This window comes from Drosophila mojavensis, unplaced genomic scaffold, assembly GCF_018153725.1.
Source record: "Drosophila mojavensis isolate 15081-1352.22 unplaced genomic scaffold, ASM1815372v1 contig_277, whole genome shotgun sequence".
Classification (NCBI taxonomy): Eukaryota; Metazoa; Arthropoda; class Insecta; order Diptera; family Drosophilidae; genus Drosophila; species Drosophila mojavensis.
The window spans coordinates 3605286-3626277 of NW_025318822.1; the positions used below are offsets into that span (position 1 = coordinate 3605286).

Below are 20992 nucleotides of genomic sequence, written 5' to 3' on the forward strand. Positions count from 1 at the left end.
TGAAGAGAACAGGTGCTGTGGCACGCCGGTATTCACTTCAAAGCAATACACTTTATCAGCAACACACTTACAATTCAAGGTCACCCTGCGGGTGAAGCATCCACACGTTCCCCATTCTCGTAGCTTCGTTTTCGTTTTTATACCCTGAGCTGAAATCATTTATAGCAACAATATATTCTCAAGGTACGTCGATGCAGAAATAGGCCCAAGATATTATTGCATTCACTTTCCCTTTTCCGGTCGGATTTTTTTTATCATAAATTCATTTTTTGTGTCCAAAAGATTTTGAATATGAATATGTATATGTAGACATACAACATAAATTATTAGACGTTACAGTTTATATAAAATTAAAACTAACCTAGAGTTAAGCACTGGCTACTTGGGCCTTTGGTTATATAAAAATATATGTGAGACGAACAATGTTTTATATTCATAAGAACAGACGAACGCATATATGCACAAATCCAATATACTCGCTCACTCGAGAGCGGATGGTTTGCATATTGAATATCATGTTTGTTTGGTGCGTTGACTTTCGAAAGACATTGTTGATGGGAAGTTCTTCATGTACAGTATGACCATATAACGTGAATTCGAAAATACCAAAAATGAATACCAATTACTGTAAAGTTGAAACACTAACCGTAGAACGGACAAGTAGAGCACGTACAGCTCGGCGCATCAAAAAAATTACTCCGAATTTGATGACCAATGGAACATTGGAGCAAAGCGTCGAATCTCCAGTCACCATTTTCACATATGATAAATCGAAATAAGTTTGATTTGGAGCATTTATATTAATATAAGCTCGACTTTGGTCATTTGCACATTCTTTCGTATATATATATTGAATCCAAAATCGATTTTGTAAGCAATTTGTCAGATTCAAAGTGAGAATTTGATTCTAAGCGTTTTTTTTTTTTTTTCGTTTTACATCACTTAGTTTAGTGCATTGATAGCATTGTACAGCACTTCTGTTAATTACAGCAAATGTTATTATCGATAACTTGACACTATTTCATACAGAGCTGCCATACTGCTAGGCATAACTTATTTGATAGAAAACTTGTTTGTGCCGCAAATTAACAAAATAAAAACAGCAATAAAATGCCCGAAACCGACGTTACTAAAATGAAGGTGAGTAATTTTCATATTAATAATCAATGTACAGCAAGAAAACATGTTTTAACCAATCCAGGTTGCGGATTTAAAGCGAGAGTTGAAGCTGCGTGGGTTGCCATTGAACGGCAATAAAAATGAATTACAAGACCGCTTGCAAACGGCGTTACTGGAAGGCGACATTTCGTTGGAAGATAGCGCAATAAATGACGCTATTGATGACGATGTCTCGTTCACGGATGAAGACGAGCATAAATTATTGGGTGAAGATCACGAGGACTTGCTGTTAAAGAGCCCAGTGAACACGCCTACGACAACAACAATACCAGATTTATCATCTCCAACAGCAACAGCGACGGATTCAAATCCAGATGCAAGTGCCGCTTCGCCGCCAGCTAAAAAAATCGTGCTCAAACGGAATAACTCGCAGCCGCTATTGACAACGGTCACGACAGCAACAACAACGCCATCGAAGGAGAATGCCGCCCCTGATACTGCGGGCAGTGTAGCTGGATCATTGGAGGCTGATAAGCCCACAAAAACGCATCGAAAACCAATTGTGGTTGGTGGTTCTGCAACGCAAAGCAAAGACTCCACATCCACTCCCGACAAGAAGCTAATCCAACTAAGCGCACAAGAGCGTTTAGAGATGCGTGCCAAGAAGTTTGGTATTGCCCTCGATGCGAAAGCCGCTGCTGCTTCAGCTGCAACTGCTTCATCAGCGGTCAACAAGTCTTCGTCGGCTTCAATAAAGGCCAACAAGGGCAACAAGGAAACGGAGGAACAGCAAAAGGAGGCTTTGAAGAGACGTGCCGAACGTTTTGGCTGTGTGGTGCCGGAGAAGAGCCCGAAAACCACAGTCGATGAGCGGCTGCAAAAACGTAAGGAACGCTTCGGTAATACTGTTGGCACAACAACAGCAACTGCCGGCGATCCAAAGGCCAAGAACGAATGGGCTGAAAAGGCGCGCGCCCGCCTGGAACGCTTTAAAATTGCACCTGCGGCTGCTGCCGCGCCGACAAAATAAGTCACACGCGCTGTGCAACAACTCAGCTCAGCATCCACTTTTTTATTTAAGCCACAATCAATCACCAATTATATACATGTAACTGTTAAGCCAGATAATAACTGCACAGAATTTATTACATTTAAACTGTGCGAAGTTGGATTGACCTTTCAACTAGCTGCTGTATCGATTATTGTAAGTCTCTATTCAGACAAAATAAATAAATACCTAATTCTAACAGGCTATCGGAGCCAAAGGCTTCTATTTTAATATTTAAAGGGAGGTGCACAGATGATGTGTTTAATATATTTATATTTTTATTGGCTTCAATCACTTATAAATTAGATGAATTGCGTCTTCTGTGTTTTGGAAAGTCAATTATTTATATATTATGATCATTTTTGTTATGATTAATGTAAACGTATGTATAAAAATTAAACAATTATTTGTTTGTGGTCACTATGAACTAAAAACATTGCAATAACCTAGCCACGTCTGCTTTGCTTTGCTGTTTGCTCTTGGTTAAAGTAAACCGATGGTCGTGTCTAGAAGGTCATGCGGTTCATTCACACGGAAAATGCGCTCTACAATTTTAGGGGATGCAGCTTAAAAGTAGGTTACTTTAATGGTGCGACCATCCAGGCGGGAGCCATCCATGAGAGCTGTCGATTTAGCAGGTTGTTAAAAGTTGTCTACATAATAAATGCAAATGCACTGATTTCTTACCTATGGCCAGTTCCGCATCGCGTTCCTTAAAGAAGCGCACTACGCCCACATCATTGCCACGTATCTCAGCAAACTTGACATCGCCAACATCACGGAACTTGTCACGCAGCGTTTGCCAGGTGCAGCTCAATGGCACATTCTTAATGATGATCGTATCAGACTTGCGGGGACCGCCGCCGGGATTGCCGGCGCCGCCACCAACACCGACATTGCCACCGCCAACGCCCACGTTGCCACCGCCACCGCCAAACATGTCCAACTGATTGCCCGAGTTGCCGTAGTCATTGCCATCGATCTGGTTGTTTCCGGAATTTGTGCCACCACCAGAACTGCTGTTGTATGCATTGAACCCAACATTGCCACCAGAGACGCCACCACCACCAGTGCCACCGCTGTTGCCGCCACTATTATAGTTGTTACCGGCATTACCATAGCCGCCACCGCTGCTGTAGTTGTTGGTTAGGCCAACATTGCTGGCGGAAACGAGTCCGTCATCGTTGCCACCAGTGTTCCCCAAATTGAGACCTAGGGTGCTCAGCGATGAAGTGAGCAGTGGATTGGACAGCGCTGCTCCCAGGTTACCCAAGTTGCCAACCACAGCAGCCAAGTTGCTGGGATTTAAATTATTCAGATTGATGCCACCGCCGCCGCCGCCAGCGTTGTTGCCCATGCTCGGCTTCTGCACTGGTGCCACTGGAGAGGGTTGCACAGCAGCGTTGTTACCAAACATGACGCCACTGAGGCTACCCAGCAAATTTGCGTTTGAGTTACCGCCGCCGACAACAGCGCCGCCAGGAACCGCGGACAACTGCTGAGCGCCCTGTACATTGCCGAGCAGCTGTGTGGCGTTTTGATTGCCGCCATTCGGCAGATTGTGGGCCACATCTTTCAGTGGCTCACCGTTGGGCCCTAGGCCGATGCCAACGCCACCCAATCCCTCGGGCAGCTTTAGACCTTCGCTCTTGTCGGGTATTCGGTCCAAACGTACTGTCATGCGTCGATCATAAAGCATCTGGCGATCCAACATTGAAATGGCCTGTACGGCTTCCACTGGATGATCATATTCCACTACAGCAAAACCGCGACTGTGTCCCTCCTTGTCCAGGGATAAGTCCACACTCTGCACCTTTCCGGCAAGCTTGAACACTTGCTTGAGCTTCTTGCTGTCCACTTTGTAGTCCAGCTGTGATAAAATAAACGCCAAAATTTAGAAAGTGAAGTAGAAGAGTTTGCTTTGAGCATCATTGGAAACAGCATTAAAAGCATTGTCCAGTTCAAACACTCATCCACACTGACTCCGGCTGCCACCTCCACTAGGAGCAAACAAAGTCTGAAGGAAGGAACACAAGGATAAAGCCGTTGGCCCAGTTGGCTAACCCAAAACCGACGCAGCAGGCTCGCAGTTAAACCGACTGTTTCATATTTATAACCCAGCTGCAGGTAACACAACCACTCGAAAGATTGTCGATTCTCGGGCGGGACAAACAATCCAGTTGAACTGCATATTATTACATTAGCGCACTATGCAACAATATTTCTGTGAATAGGTCATTTGACTAGGCAGAGCGATTAAGGTAAAGATCCAGTTATCTCATATATAGTCGACGGTCAATAAACTGAAATCATTGAATTTCCGATTCGATTCTTATTTTTTAATTAATTTAAATTTTACAACTTCCCGTTGACCGCTTTCTTTTAATAATTGGTGATATTCCCATTCTCAAGTTAACGGCGATTGAGCTGAAACTGATCATTTTAGCAGTCCTAGGCGTAAGCCCAAGTCTGTCTCAACAGCTATTATCGACATTGAATTCCATATTTACCGATAGATAGCAGATCCAATTACACGAATAGTTATATTTATTAGAAAATATCGGACAATAGAAGTTACTCACACGGATAGTTGTTTACTTTCATTTAGAAAGGCAGCGAACAGCACCAAAGTTTTAATAACAATAAATTATTCGGAAGAGAAGATTGTATAGTAATAATGTGGTAAACACTTTCAAGTGTACAAGGAGAAAAAAAGTCATATAGTAGATTGGCAAAGTAAATTTGTGTCAGCATTTTACCCACAAACAAGTTATAATATAACACTTACAATGTTATTTTTATAGTTGGGTTATAAATACGAAACAGAGCCCATGATGAAACGTAATCAATACATTTAGTTTAGATAGAATAAAGGCAATTTACTACTTAAACAGAACTGGGCAAAGAGTACACAAGCTAGAATACATATTTCTATCATATAGAAGATATGCGTATTTAGATAAATATGGTTGGTTTTGGTAACAGTAACGGTATCGGTATTGTTCGTTTTTTTTCTTGATTTGGTTCATAGTTTATTATTATTATTATACATATACTCACATTAGCAACAAAGACCTTATTATGCAAAGGTCCACTTATGCCAAGACTCTCCAAAAACGAAGCAGAAAGACCATACAAATTGTAATTCGACGAATTAAAATCATTAGACATCATGTTAAAATTATTACGCCCAGATCTAGAAAAAGAAGCCAAAAGTCCAGAGAGAAAAAATAACAAGAGCAAGAGATAAAAAGCACAACAAATACAAGTATCCGAAAAGCGCACGCACATCATACCATTTCATCTAAGCTACAAACAAAGATTGAGATTAGCTCCAGAACGTCGAGATTAACGTGTAACCTCTAAGTATTATAACAACTATTGATCGTTTGTTTAGGAATCTTCTTTCTTAAAGCATATAAAAAGTTCTATAATGGCCAGTATTTGACAGCTTGTAATCGTCGGCTAAAACTAACTTCTAGTCATCATCAAACACATTGTAAATTAAGTCATCAACTTTAACGACATAAAGCAATGCTGGATCAAAATTCAACTGAAACCTTTATAACAAATTTACAAATGCAAAAGTTAAGCCCCGAATGTAGAAATAGAACAAATTTAGCAATGAACAGTTGTTTGACACTACTGGAAAAGTGTTCAAAACAAAAACTATAGACAGGATACACAGCTCTCCAGTAAAAGCATCGTCTAAAAACGTTGAGATGTTAAGTAACTTAAGTCTAGTAATTTCCCTTCTGATGAAGCTAACATATTGCCGACCGGTGAACTGAAGTTTTAAAAGGACTCCAAGTGGATCCAATAATCATAAGAGGCCCAAGCTGTTTTCTTTTCCTTGTTCGAAGTAAAATTATCAGCACAATTCAAAGTAGAATTCATTAAGCCCTGCAATAGACATTCGTCTTTATATAATGTATACAATTTTTCGGTGACATTAGCATATGACAATGTCTGGTATAAATCTTAAACACTGGATGCCCTTAATTAAATAATGTCAACAACACTAGTTGTTTTTTTTTTTTGTATTCCTGTCAATAACGTCGAAAATAATCATTCCTTTGTGATTTGCTAAATGTGCTTAGACTATAGGAAAACGATTGTAGATATGCTATATATTTTATATTACTTACATTCTGTCATCGTCACGTCGCGAGAAACCGCGATCACGATCGTCCATATGATCGCGACCTCCACCATTTCCTCCACCTCCTCCTCCGCCACCACCAGCACCGCCTCCACCGCCACCTCCTGCTCCATCGCGAACAATGCGACCGTATTGATCGCGCTGCTCGCCATGATCTTCCTTGACGACTAGCTCACGTCCGTTAAGTTCATATCGATTCATTTTCTCCATTGCTTTTTGAACGTTCTCTGGATCTTTGAACTCGACAATACCGCAGCCACGTGCTTTGCCGTTTTCATCATGGAATAATTGCACATACTCAATGGAGCCGACAATGCGCCGGAATAGATCCTTGAGGTCTTGCCAGCGATAATCGTACGGAATGTTCGAGATATAGACGCGGCAATTGCGTCTTTCGCGACTTCTGTCGCGTGCATTATTAGCGCCTCCTCCGCCACCCCCACCTCCAGCGGCGTTTCCATTGTTACCATCCGCATCTGAGAAGCGGGAGCCGCGTGCACCACGTCCTCGGCGATCACGCTCTTTCTCCCGATTCTCGACAGCATTTGCGTCCATATTCATGGCTGCCTGCTGCAAAAATTCTTAAGTGTAAAATCAAACAAATTCTCACTCCACTAACGCGCTCCTCAGCGTCATTGCGAAAAAAAGATGGCGACTTGCGGCGTCGTTGCGCCGTTTATGCAGTTTGCCCTGTTTGTCTATGCGCTGTACTCACCATTTAATTATGTTATACTGTAAGTTTGTATTGATATAATTTTATTTATATTTTTTTGTAATTGAACTGTTTTTACATTAACACAAATACAATAATCAATAAAGAGGACATATGCCGACTGCCGTGAGAAAAAAATTGGAGATGTGTGGAAATGGAACTAAATTAGTGTATGAACAAATCGAAATGAGCTGCTAGTTCTGTACGTTATCAACAATCGACAACTATCGAGTACTTATCGGCTCAATTGTATCGCAATTTAAATTTGTTATTACATCTCCGAACCACTGACCAGAGAACACATAGACTAGACATGTAGTACAAAGTTTTTCAACACCGAAAAATCTGTCTCCTAGGGCCTATCAATTTCGTATTTGCTCGGCTCTTCACTTTTTAGGTTCGGGCTACGAAAATATGCGAAAGTACAATCATTCCGCTTCATGCGCTCGACCGAGATGGTCAAATGTTGAATGAAAGATGCCTCTATGCTCAATTTTTGTTCTTGCTCTCTCGCTCTCTCTGCTCTCTGCTCTCTCAATATGTATATGTATGTATGCATGTGAGCACAAGCAGCAGCTCACGAAAATTGAAATTTCTGCGCGTTAGACTGCCGTTTTTTCCCTTACGTGAAGTGTATTCCGAACGCTTCAAGCCATTTGCCATGCGTTTTCGTTATTATTTATGGGAAGGGTATGAAAGCGTTGGTGCGCATAATGAAAATGTTTTCGCGATTAGCATGCATACACACTCTCGCTTGCTACATGTACTATGAGCATTTGTATGCCTGTGTGCGAAGCTCTTGCCGCCTGTAGCAATTTTACAGTCCCCAGCATTTGCATTTGGTCGATCTTGTGAAGTCCTCATATACATATGTATGTATGTATGTATATACATTTGATTGTGTGTACGCATGGGAAATGAACATTGGCGTGTGCCTACCTCAACTTGGAATTGGTTGAACGATTTAGGGTTTTAATTGAAGATGCGCGCTTGTATTTAAGTACCTTTTATTTTCTATTAACAATTTATAAAAACAATTGTTTTAAATAGGAATCTGTTTAATATTATTTCACTAATTTAATAAATATAAAAATAGAAAACATTAAATTTAATATAAAGAAATCAATAAAAACAAGGATAATTTAATAAAATTAACAAGATAATTCAATAAATTTATAATTCAATAACATTAACAAGATAAATTAATAATAAATTTAGAAATATAAATTTCTATGTGTGTTTGCACGCACAAGCCAGTTGCGTTCAAAAATTATGATTTCTTGGCGACGATGGGTTCGTCGTCATTTCCTCCATTGCCATACTGTTGGGAGTTTACAATGATAATGTCAGATTTTAAGATTATTGTTATTATTTGTACTGTGCATAATGAGTATGTTTTTACTTACATGCATACACATCCAATTACATATGTATGTACATATGTGCGAATCTCTAGTCATGCCTCCTGTGAAAAATTTATGTACGTATGTATGTATATTATGTATGTGCACGCATACATATGTATGTATGTATGTATGTTCATAATACGTGAAATTTTGGCGAATGCCTGCCAAGGGCTTTTAATTGTGCGAGCGATTTCGAATTAAATCTGAGGACTTCACAAGATCGACCAAATGCAAATGCTGGGGACTGTAAAATTGCTACAGGCGGCAAGAGCTTCGCACACAGGCATACAAATGCTCATAGTACATGTAGCAAGCGAGAGTGTGTATGCATGCTAATCGCGAAAACATTTTCATTATGCGCACCAACGCTTTCATACCCTTCCCATAAATAATAACGAAAACGCATGGCAAATGGCTTGAAGCGTTCGGAATACACTTCACGTAAGGGAAAAAACGGCAGTCTAACGCGCAGAAATTTCAATTTTCGTGAGCTGCTGCTTGTGCTCACATGCATACATACATATACATATTGAGAGAGCAGAGAGCAGAGAGAGCGAGAGAGCAAGAACAAAAATTGAGCATAGAGGCATCTTTCATTCAACATTTGACCATCTCGGTCGAGCGCATGAAGCGGAATGATTGTACTTTCGCATATTTTCGTAGCCCGAACCTAAAAAGTGAAGAGCCGAGCAAATACGAAATTGATAGGCCCTAGGAGACAGATTTTTCGGTGTTGAAAAACTTTGTACTACATGTCTAGTCTATGTGTTCTCTGGTCAGTGTCCGAACTTAGTAAGAATTCAAATATTTTCTACTTACATCATCGTTATATAAAATTAAGAAATTCTATTAAATAAAAGTTCTCCTGTTAAGTTTTATCATACATTAGTCTTAACAAAAATTAAAAGAGTGGGCTATTAAAGCTAGTTTAACAAACATACATAGTATGTATGTAAGTAGAACTAGTTAATATATGTACATATGTATGTATAAACAGTATATACACATATATCCAGTTGAACTGACATACATATGTAAGTTTGCGTTATCAGCACAAAAATATTGTCTCTGATGCATGGCGATAAACTCAATGAGTTGGGTTTTTTCATTGAATTACTAAAATGTTTTGGATTTCAAGTTTAATTAGGTCTCATACTCTTTCGTACAGCATACAAGTTTATTAAACATGTTTGTGCCGGAGATTATATTGGACCACTATAAAATTATTCAATTCTAATGTATAAATTAATGGGTGCATTCTCTATAAATTTTCTTTATTATATAATGCTTTTATTCAGAAGGGTATTTCAAGAAGTGTGCTGAAAAAGATTAATTAAAATTAAATTAAATAAAAAATTGAAATATATACATATGTTATATTGGGTTTTGCTGTGTATTGCAAAGATTGACTGACACCAGAAACTCGTTTAGCTTTTACCTGTTTACTGTCAACAGAGGCTTTAAATAGAAGAGCTCAGCCATGAACTCAGCATTCGGCCGCCAATTTTACCAGGATGAGCATCAAGTTCAATGTAAATGGCTTCCCGTACGAAGTGCAGCCGCATGATTACGCGGCGGACATCACTCTAAATACATTCCTGAGAGAACATCTCCACCTGACAGCCACCAAATATATGTGCCTGGAGGGCGGCTGTGGATCTTGTGTTTGTTTAATACGACGTCGTCATCCCATTACGGGGGAAATAAGCTCCCGGGCCACGAACTCGGTAAATATGATTCAGATGGATGAATATCAGACGTGGATTGTTTAAGCTAAATTATATTATACCTCCTTTGAAGTGCTTAACCCTGCTTAATACCTGTAACGATGTGGACATTATCACCGATGAGGGGCTGGGCAATAAGAGCAGCGGCTATCATCCCATACAGAAGCGTCTTGCCAAACTTAACGGCAGCCAGTGTGGATATTGCTCGCCGGGATTCGTAATGAACATGTACGGACTTTTGGAGAGTCGAGGTGGACGCGTGACCATGGCTGAAGTGGAAGATGGCTTTGGAGGAAACATCTGTCGCTGCACTGGCTACAGGCCCATATTGGATGCCATGAAGTCCTTTGCTGTCGACAGCACCATTGAGGTACCAGCAGAGTGCGTGGACATCGAGGACTCTTTTGAGTTGCTCTGTCCACGCACCGGTCAATGCTGCAGTGGTAGCTGCTCCCGCCCATCCCTGCCTGCCCAGAACAACTGCCACTGGTACTGGCCCAAGACTCTGGCCGAACTGTTTGAAGCCCTCGCCCAGGTGCCCAGTGGAGAGGAGTACATTCTGGTGGCAGGTAACACGGCGCATGGCGTCTATAGGCGGCCGAGGAGTATAAAGCACTATGTGGACGTCAATATGGTGCCGGAGCTAAAGCAGCAGAGCATTGAGCCAGACCACCTCTTGCTGGGTGCCAATTTGACTCTCACAGAGACCATGCTGCTCTTCAAGCAGGCCGAGCAACGCCCGGGCTTCGAATACTGCGCGCAATTGTGGCAGCATTTCAACCTGATTGCGAATGTGCCAGTGCGGAATGTAAGTGGTGACCATAATTCCACATAATCCAGTTTGAAACTTGTTTCAGGCGCACTCCTAATTCGACATACATATGTGTATGGAAACAGAAAGTGAATTGAAATTAATGAATTTGAAATTTTAATGAAGAGATTTCAAATTTACAACCATAACAAGAATATATTAAATTTTAGAATGGAACACTGGCGGGTAATATTTCCATCAAGAAGCAGCACCCGGAGTTCCCCTCGGATGTCTTCATCACACTTGAGGCCCTGGATGCTCATGTCTTGGTGCACGACAATGCGAGCAGTCAACGGATAATGACTCTGTTGTCTTATCTACAGGATACTACACCCAAACTGGTTATAGGCGGATTTATTCTGAGGCCTTATCCAAAGTCCAAATACTTGTTCAATTCTTACAAGGTTAGTTTTAATGATAGGGGTGTGGCACTTAATAATCCCCCCTCTCCAACAGATCCTACCGCGTGCTCAAAACGTGCATGCCTATGTTAATAGTGGATTCCTGATCGAGTGGCAGAATGTTCAGCATCGCATAGTGGCCTCGGCTCGCCTTTGCTTTGGAAACATCAGGCCTGACTTCGTGCACGCTGAGCATGCCGAGCAGTTGTTGGTAGGTCGGGATTTGTATGACAGCGCCACTGTGGCGCAGGTCTTCGAACAGCTGCCGACAAGTCTACAGGCAGTGGAAATGCCGCCCGAGGCCTCGCCTGCGTATCGTCAAAAACTAGCTTGTTCGCTTTTCTACAAGTTTTTGCTTGGCTCGGCGCCCGAAGAGCTGGTCCGAAAGCGTTTTCATAGTGGTGGTGACCTGCTAGAGCGCCCGCTTTCCTCCGGCAGCCAATCATTCGAGACCATACCAAATAAGTATCCCGTGACTAAGCCAGTGGAGAAACTGGAAGGTATGCCTATATTTATTCTGAGCATATTAGAGAGCTGTTTTAGATTGGAATTCCATTACTTCCGTTAGGTCTCATTCAATGCGCAGGTGAAGCAATCTACATCAACGATTTGCTAACCACGTCTAATGCTGTGCACTGTGCCTTTGTCACGGCCAAACGGGTGGGTGCAACAATAGAGCAGATCGACTCGGCTCCCGCGTTCCAGTGCAAGGGCGTGGTTGCGTTCTATGGGTCAAAGGACATTCCTGGCGACAATAATTTCAACAATACTACAGTGTTCACCGTTCCGGGTGATGTGGAGGAAATCTTTTGTTCTGGACGTGTATTGTACTATGATCAGCCATTGGGAGTAATCGCAGCATTGACACACGATGTGGCCGTCTATGCGGCGACTTTGGTGCAGGTTACCTATGCCAATGATCAGGTTAAGATTTACACCAGCATGAATGCGGTTCTGTCAGCCAAAGTGGAAGATCGTCTGGTGATATGTACTGAGCCCAATAAGGAGCTCGCCCAAACGCCTCTAAAGCCAGGCGATGTGCTGGGCCGTGGAATTCTGGAGTTGGAGTCCCAATACCATTTCACCATGGAGCCACAAACGACAGTAGTGGTTCCTAATGAACAAGGACTGCAGGTTTGGAGCGCCACTCAATGGATGGACGTGACCCAAGCGAGCATATCACGAATGCTCAAGCTGGAGGCGAATGCCGTTCAATTACAGGTGCGACGAATCGGCGGAGCGTATGGTGCTAAAGTAACACGAGGTAACCAGGTAGCCTGTGCCTGTGCTCTGGTTGCATTCAAATTAAATCGGCCAGCACGTTTCGTGCAGACCATTGAGTCTATGATGGAATCGAATGGAAAGCGTTACGCGTGTCGTTCCGATTATGAATTCCGAGCTAGCGCAAACGGCTCGATTCGTATGCTCACCAATAACTACTACGAGGATGCCGGATGCAGCCTTAACGAAAATGTCGTAGACTTTCTCACCCTACCAGCAGTCAAAAATGTCTATAATCTGACCAGTTTGAACTTTAAGGTTAAAGGCACTACTGTGAGAACAGATGCACCTAGCTCAACGTGGTGTCGGGCACCAGGGACAGCAGAGGGTAAGTTAATAAGATTGTCTCTAGCTCTATTCCATCTCATGTCGTAGCAGAAGGAAATGCATTACAAGCTGGTTTCCGTGCTTCGATTTACAGCCATTGCCATGACTGAGACGGCACTGGAGAACATCGCCTTCGCCTGCAAATTGGATCCAGCTGATGTCAGACTAGTAAATCTCCGACCGGGAACAAAGATGGTGCAGCTTCTTCCCCGATTTCTCGCTTCCACGGCATACCGCGAGCGGCGGGAGCAAATCAACTTGTTCAATGCTCAGAATCGATGGCGGAAGCGGGGCTTGGGACTAGCTTTGATGGACTTTCCTCTAACTGTGAGCGTTGCCTTGGCCTACCCAGCGACGGTGGCCATTTATCATGCGGATGGCTCTGTGGTGATATCTCACGGAGGCATCGAGATGGGCCAAGGCATAAATACAAAAGTAGCCCAGGTGGCTGCCCTCGTGCTGGGCGTTCCCCTTGAGCGTGTTCGAATTGAGACCACTAATACTATAATAGGAGCTAACTCCTTTGTGACAGCCAATTCTATGGCAAGCGAGTTGGTGGGCATTGCCGTTCGTAAGTGCTGCGATAAGCTGAACAAGCGCCTGGAGCCGGTTAAACGTAGACTGGGATCCCAGGCCAGCTGGCCACAGGTAGTGGAGGCAGCCTTCAACCAGTCCATCAGCTTGATTGCAACCGAATCGTTCAAAAGGGGTGATCAAAGCGACTACAGCATCTACGGCTTAAGTCTAACCGAGGTAGAGGTGGACATACTGACTGGCAACCACTTAATAAGCCGCGTAGACATCCTGGAGGATGCGGGCGAGAGTATTAGTCCCAACATAGATGTTGGTCAAGTTGAAGGAGCTTTCGTCATGGGTTTGGGTTACTATCTCACCGAGCATCTGGTTTACGATCGTCAGACGGGTCGTCTTCTCACAAACCGTACCTGGAACTATCATCCTCCAGGTGCCAAGGATATACCCATTGATTTCCGCATTGAACTGCTGCAAAAAAGTCCCAATCCTGTTGGATTTCTGCGCTCAAAAGCTACGGGAGAGCCAGCTCTATGCCTGGCGGTGGGCGTACTCTTTGCCCTGCAACATGCCATACAGGCAGCTAGACAGGATGCCGGGTTGCCTCGAGAGTGGGTCAGGCTCGGCGCTCCCACCACACCCGAAACAGTAATGCTTTCCGCGGGCCACGAAGTAAATAATTTTACTCTACAATAAATGAACATTCATAACTATTAATGAACTATTGATTTATCGGTGCATTGTTAAATGTTTTACAAACGTAAAAAGGAAAAATTTATTTAAATATTTTAATGTTAACAAAGTCACCGTTTAATTAAATTTATTTGAACCAATTTGATCAATTTTATGAATCCGAAATAGATCCACCGCAGTTGTTATGTTAACATCATGATGTCATTATTTCAGAAAATAGTGCGCGCGTCTTTAGATTTTTCTTTTAACAGTGCTGCTTGCTGCTGTTCTATTGAACAAGTTTTTGGAATGAACTACTGAGCCACAAGCTGTTGAAATAAACTACTTATTGAAATGTTTTTCAATGCAATTGCGTATTTACATTATTCTATTTGTATACGTATTTATATTTGTATTATATCATGTTCATAATTTGATTTCATTGATGGCCAGCTTACAATATTTAATTTAAGATTAACACTTTGGCTCACTATGAGCTGCCGGAGCGGATCTCTGAAAACTGAACGAATTTTTGTCTCGTCAGCTGTTTTTAATACCACTATTTTTGACCACACAATCGCAGAATATCTAAAAAAAATCAAATTGTAAATAGTTAATGAATCGTCTAGTTTTTGTTGCTATTTTATTCATAGGTTTATGCTCTGCTATGTTAGCAGCGAATACCACTGGAGAAGTGGGTAACTTAACAGCCATGGAGCTGGTCGAAATTCTCCTGGATTTTGTGGACTCGTCCAAGGAACCTCAGTTAAAGCGACTCATACAATATGTATTCGGTTTGCTCAATACAAACAACAGTGACAATCTGCATTTGGCATTGAAGTTGATTCGAAAATTGTTTGAAGTGATAGTACCCAGTCCCAAAGACGATTGTCAAGTGCAGACATATAATTCTCAACTGGTTTCCGACTTTCTGCTGTGTGTACAAATGTGGGCGAGTCGATTCCCGGAAGAAGGAAAGTTCCTCTTGACACAAGTGTGTTCCAGGACTTCAAACAACGAGGAGGGCCAGGTGCTCGGGCAATTGTTCAATGATATTTTACACGAACTAGGACCTAAGTGCATCGACTCTTCAAAACTTTATTGCCGTATACAAAAACTCCTCGAATCAGAGATTAATGAGGAACGTAATTCCGGTTATTTGATTCTAAATAAGCTACTGAACAGCACTAGCTCTGAAAATCTGGATTTGTACTCCTATATAAGCGTAATGGAATGCATCAAAATTGACGAAAAATCAGTATCCTTATCCCTCATAAAGGAGAGAAATCTAGATGGTAACTGGATGCGTATTTTATATATACGACTATTGAAAACTACAAATATCTCAATGCGGCACGTCATCATCGATTTCATAATGGACCACTTCACCGTTGCTGAGCTCTTCAGTGCAAATCTGTTGATCGAGTTCCTTTCAGCTACCAACCATCTGGAACTGCACAACTTCGAGGGCAATCCTATCCAGGAGACCAAAATGAAGAAGTTTGTCACTGAAAATGATAATAACCAGTTCCTGAAGGCCTTGGCCGAGGTGTCCTGGACTGGGGTGCCACTGCATCGCTGGCTGAGCTGCCAAGAGCCGAGGAACCAGACCCAAATACAAAATAATCTGCTGCTCAAGTTAGCTGCACATGTGCGAAAAATAGAAAATGCGAGCTTGCGAAACAGCGCCGGCAATCTCCTCTGTGATCTTTTTGAGGTAAGTGAACTGTTATATATACGAAATAGTATTTATTAACATTTTCGATTTCAGGTATCCATTGAAAGCTTATCGTTGCCTCATTTCATAGAATTCGTTAAGACGCTCTATCGAGACAACGAAGATGTTTACGGCCTTCTTATAGACATACTGCAAATCCTAATTGATAGTTGTGATGACATGAAAGAAGAAATTGTTCATCTCACTAAGAGCACTTACGAGATCTTCCGTGATGAGCATAATGATAATAATCTTTGGAGTTCACTTAAGGAGCTACTGCGAAAACTTGATTCTGTGCCAACAAATTTGCACGGCTGGTGGCGTCTGCCCGCATTTTTTTCCACCTTCAGTACAAAGGAAGCAGCTAGGGAATTCTTTCGTACAAGATATGACGTAAATATTGATTTGATCGAGGAGTGCAAGGATCTGAACGAGTTACAGCAACACCTAATTGACAAGTTAAAATGCCAATCAGCGGACGAGATATCTTTTGTAAAGCAACGAAGCCTTCAAAATTTTCTTATCAAGAATGTGCATCATTGGAGTCAACTTGGTGAATTTAACTTGAACCCAATTGACATTCTGGAGACCGGCTCATTCGATACATTGTCACATATGGCGAGTCTTTTGGAGAAGCACGACCAAAAGTTGCCCGACGAGAACTTGATTGACTTCTTCTTAGAGCAGTTAAATAAATATAACAGACGTTTACTAAAGTGAGTACTCGAATATTTGTGGTTATTATATAGAGAATACGAATATTAACTCCATTTATGGATTATGACAAGAAAACACTCGAGAACAGATTCCATATTTCTCCTATAGAGAGAGAGACAGGCATTACACAAAATTAAAATACTCAATTAACGAAGTCTCTTTTCAGCCCTGGAAAAATATTAAATTATATATCCAAATATCAGGAGCCAAGTAAAACGGTAATACTCGTTCAAAAATTGATTTCCAATAGTAGAAGCGGCTGGGATCTGGGAAACATACTATATAACACCGATTATGTATTACAATCAACTTTAATCAGTGGCTTACTTTTTTTCGAGCATCCGACAGGAGTAAAACGGTAAGATAATTTTGTAATTTTTGAAATCTAATTCCAGTCAATTGATTTATTGTATTTTTAAAGCATCGAGAGTGCATATCTAAACAGTTTATCGACCTGGAATACAGTAGAACATATTAAACAGAGCAATTTTATAACGTACGTGAGTAAAATGAAAACAGGGCAAATCGAACTATTTGACGAAATGCTTGATATCATCTCGAATATAAGTCAAAGAGAAATTGCTGAAAATTCAAAAGACCACAGAGTACAAATTCGTTTTATCCGAGCAATTTTGAATCTTGAACGCTTTGGTGAAACGATATCTGAATATTGGAATGACAAGCTCTGGGCAGCCTTGTTAAACCCGAGGAACCTTATGAATATCAATTTGCTCTACGAATGTCTGGTGGCCAAGCTTGTGCCAAGATTCGAAATGCTACAGGAACAGCTGATGGCGCTTGGTACTCTTCAGCCCGATCAACAGGAGTCAGTCATATCTGTTGCTCACATTTACTGCATATGCAAATGGGATACATTAAATACGGAGCAATTGCAAAGTATATTTGAGTTGCTTTGGCTACACGTTGCTTCTGTAAATTTCCGGACAATGTTTTTCAGCCAGCTAGTTCTGCGCAGACTGGCTGATAAATGTGAGAAGAGCAGGTATGGATTGTATACATATATATTTTTGTTCTATATATACATATAATGATCCTTAAACTTTCATTGCTGTTATTCACTTAGTATGGAAGTCCCTTTGGTTAGCGGTACAAAGGCTAATCTGGCATTGTTAATTGATGACAAGAACTTAGATTTTCAGACAGATGCGCGCCTTTTGCTACCAAAAATGACAGAGAATTTTAATGTAGCAGATGCAATTCTTTATATCACAAATGCTCCATTTGATGAATTCGAAAATCCAAAATGGTTATTTTCACAATATGAAATGGAGGATCTTGACAAGTTACGCAGCGCATATAAGTCTAAAAGTCTTGAAATTTAAAGTTCGTACATTTTGTCTTTAATTTTAAAAATATGTATTAATCAATTGTAATTACACACACACTAGCTTATGTACTGTGATTGAGACAAATATTTAAATATAATTGTTTACATTGTAATTTGAGGCATTTGTTTCATTTATCATGGTACCGACGGAGTTCATCGGTTTTCGAACAATCTGGCAGCCTTCGAACTATATAACCCGTTACGATGTATTTAAATAGTACACACAATTGATTTATTACTTTCCTTTTTGTATGGCAAAAATGAATACAAAAAAATTAAATATTAATTTATGTATGTATAAAAAGCTTAAAGCAAACTATATATGTGTATGTAATTGGCTGCTTGTTGCGTAATGCAGCATTTATCTACTACATACCTAGTTCAGTCTAGCTTATGCAAATCTCTTTATTTGTAAACTGAAATAATAATTGCATATGTGAGTAAGGTGCATGAAGTCAATTGAATCATGTATATAATATATATACGATTCAATTTTTTGTCTGATTTTTAAGTCTAAAGAGAGCTTTGCATAAGCTAGATAGCTGATCGATCGTTCAGTAAGATAAGTAGAAAAAATAATATTTTTTATTTCGTTTTTTTTTTCTTTTTCTTTTTAAATAACTCATACATATTGTGCTGGTATTAGTTGTTGAATTTAGCACCACAAAAAATATATACGACAGTGAGCTTTTCATTAAATTTTCATTTCTCTTTTCATGTGGAAATTTTGTAATGGAATTGTGTTTGTGCGTGTGTGAGTGTATTTGTAGGAGGGAACGAAATTGAACGCGGTTGACATTAGATATATAAGGATATATATCCTTATTCTTAAAATGATACGTGTTACAAGGCCTTTCAGTTAAACAAAAATTAAACATTTACATACAAATATCGTATATCGTTTTAATCACGGTACACACACAAATAACATGGTTTTAAATTTTGTTTACTTTTGTGCTCACTGAAAACAAATGGTTATTCCAAGATGCGCTATCGCAATAGCTTAACCAAGGCAGTTACAATAGTTTTTTAATTCATAGTTTTTTTTTTTTTTTTTTTTTTACGTGTACGCGCATTATTAATAATCTTAAAAGGGCGCCACAAAACATTTTAAAACGACACACACAAGTTGAACATAAAATGATTTGACATACAATAAAACTTTAGTTGCTTAAATTAATTACAATTTTGTTCATCCTCCCATCAATTGCACCAACCTAACACGCGCACTTGTACTTGTGCGAGTGTGTGCGTGTGGGTGTGCGCATGTGTTGTCGTGCGTAAACTAAATGCCGCACTGACAAATAGCACAACAAAATATAAAAACTGTTGCATTTATCTAGCACACTCAACAAACACACAGACACACACACAACGCACAAACCGGACAGGCGTTAATGACAAAAAAAAAATAATAATAAAACCAATGTGAGGCCATTTAGAGCATCTTACATTTAAATCTACGGTTCGGCTTATTCGTTTTGCGTCCTTTTCGTCCCTTGTTGTCCTTATCTTTGCGTATTTCTCGCACCAATGTGTAAAATGCATCATCGACGCCCATGCGCGTCTTGGCTGATGTTTCGATATATGGAATGCCATATTGCTTGGCCACCTACGAATGAAGAAATTTATACTCATAAACAAATACAGGAGTCTAGAGGTTGTTTTTTGATTGGACATGAACTTACCTCTCGTGCTTGTTCGTTTTGCACATTCCACGAAGGCAGATCACATTTATTGCCCACAAGCACCATTGGCACCTCCTCGGCATCCTTGACTCGTTTGATTTGCTCGCGATATGTGCCAATATCTTCAAAAGACTTAGCGCTATTCACAGCAAACACCAGCAGAAAACCCTCACCGGTGCGCATATACTGATCACGCATTGCAGAATACTCTTCTTGACCGGCGGTGTCCAGAATATCCAACAAGCAGGTTTCACCATCTGGCAACATTCAATTGTTGTTTACATTTTGAATGTACGTTAATCGATAATCGCGAATGTTATCGATTCATGCTATACTCACCAATAACCACTTGCTTCCGATATGAGTCCTCAATTGTGGGATCATATTCATCCACAAAATGATTTTGAATAAGTTGTATGGTTAGCGCCGATTTGCCAACACCACCGGCACCAACAACAACTAACTTGTATTCCGTCATTTGACTTCGCTCGCTCCGTAGTGCCTGTCGATGTTTACAATTGCAGTCGTAAGTCTTTTAAGTGTATGCGTATATAAGTGTGTGGGCTTGTTGGCGCGTGTGCTTGTATTGGTGTGCGTGTGAGTTCCTCGCCCCACTCAAAAAATGAGAGCTGCAACTGAAGATTGTGGCGACTGCAAGAAAAGCAGATATACACAAAGCATTATTAATTAAAAATGATTGAAATTAATTAAGCGTATAATTAGTCATAAATTAATGAGTCAGAGTAGTATTTGACTGCGATCGAGTTTATATATTTTTCTTTGCCGCACACACATTCACGCACACACTTGCACGCACTTATCCGCACAAGAGAGGGGAATTATAATGACTCAAGCGTTGCATACACCCTTCGCGGACATCGACATTAATTACAGGGTTTTCAATTGCACAATTTAAATAACACCAAACTTTTTACCAGTCGTTAGACATAATCATACACCACAATTATTTGCCATTTTCCTGGCTTGCAGTGCAGGCTTATCTCTGCATGTGTGTGTGCGTAAGAGTGTGTGCATGTTGCGAGTGTTTGTATGTATGTATGCTGCCGGACCTTCTTTGTTGCTGTCGCTTAAATCGGCTCCTCCTTTTTTTAATTTTTCTGCTCACATGAATTCGAACTAATCGACTTTAACTTTTTGCTTATAATGAGCTTAATACTATAGCACTTTTTTTTTCTATCAATAACTAATTTTATAATTTGTACGTAATAAAAATTTCCGACTTTATGTTTTCTTGTCGAAAGAATTTTTTATATCGCCGTATTTTGTAAGTGTTAGCTAGTTTCGTGTGCTATTGATAATTATTC

At 40.6% G+C, this 20992-nt stretch overlaps 5 protein-coding genes across 8 annotated transcripts; 3 read left to right on the top strand and 2 right to left on the bottom strand.

Annotated features, from left to right (window-relative positions):
• Positions 1 to 1010: 1010 nt before the first annotated feature.
• LOC6574243 (nucleolin 2) lies at positions 1011 to 2371 on the top strand. The gene is made up of 2 exons (XM_002000263.4): positions 1011 to 1140; positions 1202 to 2371. Exons 1-2 carry the CDS (start codon positions 1111 to 1113, stop codon positions 2147 to 2149), a joined length of 978 nt encoding a protein of 325 aa, XP_002000299.1. The 5' UTR covers positions 1011 to 1110; the 3' UTR covers positions 2150 to 2371.
• Positions 2372 to 2423: 52 nt separating this feature from the next.
• LOC6574244 (RNA-binding protein cabeza) lies at positions 2424 to 7205 on the bottom strand. Of its 3 annotated transcripts, none has more exons than XM_002000264.4 (5): positions 7045 to 7197; positions 6316 to 6896; positions 5228 to 5363; positions 2855 to 4037; positions 2424 to 2790 (listed from the first exon to the last, which is right to left on the bottom strand). In XM_002000264.4, exons 1-5 carry the CDS (start codon positions 7045 to 7047, stop codon positions 2735 to 2737), a joined length of 1959 nt encoding a protein of 652 aa, XP_002000300.3. In that variant the 5' UTR covers positions 7048 to 7197; the 3' UTR covers positions 2424 to 2734. The 3 variants fall into 3 exon arrangements, with proteins under 3 accessions (XP_002000300.3, XP_015022832.2, XP_015022833.1); XM_015167346.3 differs by having other exon boundaries at positions 6316 to 6899; positions 7045 to 7196; XM_015167347.3 differs by lacking the exons at positions 2424 to 2790; positions 5228 to 5363 and having other exon boundaries at positions 3835 to 4037; positions 6316 to 6899; positions 7045 to 7205.
• Positions 7206 to 9500: 2295 nt separating this feature from the next.
• LOC6574245 (aldehyde oxidase 4) lies at positions 9501 to 14567 on the top strand. 2 transcript variants are annotated; one of them, XM_032733811.2, is made up of 6 exons: positions 9501 to 10174; positions 10248 to 10982; positions 11156 to 11389; positions 11442 to 11886; positions 11955 to 12995; positions 13046 to 13200. In XM_032733811.2, the coding sequence occupies exons 1-6, from the start codon at positions 9962 to 9964 to the stop codon at positions 13102 to 13104; spliced, it is 2727 nt and encodes a 908-aa protein (XP_032589702.2). In that variant the 5' UTR covers positions 9501 to 9961; the 3' UTR covers positions 13105 to 13200. The 2 variants fall into 2 exon arrangements, with proteins under 2 accessions (XP_032589702.2, XP_002000301.2); XM_002000265.4 differs by having other exon boundaries at positions 9508 to 10174; positions 13089 to 14567.
• LOC6574246 lies at positions 14118 to 18057 on the top strand. Its single transcript, XM_002000266.4, has 6 exons — positions 14118 to 14197; positions 14851 to 15914; positions 15969 to 16630; positions 16798 to 16989; positions 17053 to 17634; positions 17716 to 18057. Exons 2-6 carry the CDS (start codon positions 14865 to 14867, stop codon positions 17972 to 17974), a joined length of 2745 nt encoding a protein of 914 aa, XP_002000302.3. The 5' UTR covers positions 14118 to 14197; positions 14851 to 14864; the 3' UTR covers positions 17975 to 18057.
• A 131-nt stretch (positions 18058 to 18188) lies between these two features.
• On the bottom strand, positions 18189 to 20983 carry LOC6574247 (ras-like protein 1). The gene is made up of 4 exons (XM_002000267.4): positions 20738 to 20983; positions 20007 to 20318; positions 19668 to 19924; positions 18189 to 19591 (listed from the first exon to the last, which is right to left on the bottom strand). The coding sequence occupies exons 2-4, from the start codon at positions 20143 to 20145 to the stop codon at positions 19418 to 19420; spliced, it is 570 nt and encodes a 189-aa protein (XP_002000303.4). The 5' UTR covers positions 20146 to 20318; positions 20738 to 20983; the 3' UTR covers positions 18189 to 19417.
• Between the last annotated feature and the right edge of the window lie 9 nt (positions 20984 to 20992).

Bases quoted from the DNA above. Each gene is read 5' to 3' on its own strand.
- LOC6574244 (XM_015167346.3), bottom strand. The intron at 4,038-5,227 runs GTGAGTATATGT...ATTTTATCACAG, and splicing joins ATAAGGTCTTTGTTGCTAAT to CTGGACTACAAAGTGGACAG. The intron at 2,791-2,854 runs GTAAGAAATCAG...CTAAATCGACAG, and splicing joins CGATGCGGAACTGGCCATAG to CTCTCATGGATGGCTCCCGC.
- LOC6574247 (XM_002000267.4), bottom strand. From the start codon at position 20,145: ATGACGGAATACAAGTTAGTTGTTGTTGGTGCCGGTGGTGTTGGCAAA. The intron at 19,925-20,006 runs GTGAGTATAGCA...GAATGTTGCCAG, and splicing joins TCGGAAGCAAGTGGTTATTG to ATGGTGAAACCTGCTTGTTG. The intron at 19,592-19,667 runs GTAAGTTCATGT...CTTCATTCGTAG, and splicing joins AAAACGAACAAGCACGAGAG to GTGGCCAAGCAATATGGCAT.
- LOC6574243 (XM_002000263.4), top strand. From the start codon at position 1,111: ATGCCCGAAACCGACGTTACTAAAATGAAG. The intron at 1,141-1,201 runs GTGAGTAATTTT...TAACCAATCCAG, and splicing joins CCGACGTTACTAAAATGAAG to GTTGCGGATTTAAAGCGAGA.
- LOC6574245 (XM_002000265.4), top strand. From the start codon at position 9,962: ATGAGCATCAAGTTCAATGTAAATGGCTTCCCGTACGAAGTGCAGCCG. The intron at 10,983-11,155 runs GTAAGTGGTGAC...ATTAAATTTTAG, and splicing joins CGAATGTGCCAGTGCGGAAT to AATGGAACACTGGCGGGTAA. The intron at 11,390-11,441 runs GTTAGTTTTAAT...CCTCTCCAACAG, and splicing joins ACTTGTTCAATTCTTACAAG to ATCCTACCGCGTGCTCAAAA.
- LOC6574246 (XM_002000266.4), top strand. From the start codon at position 14,865: ATGTTAGCAGCGAATACCACTGGAGAAGTGGGTAACTTAACAGCCATG. The intron at 16,631-16,797 runs GTGAGTACTCGA...GTCTCTTTTCAG, and splicing joins TATAACAGACGTTTACTAAA to CCCTGGAAAAATATTAAATT. The intron at 16,990-17,052 runs GTAAGATAATTT...GTATTTTTAAAG, and splicing joins CATCCGACAGGAGTAAAACG to CATCGAGAGTGCATATCTAA.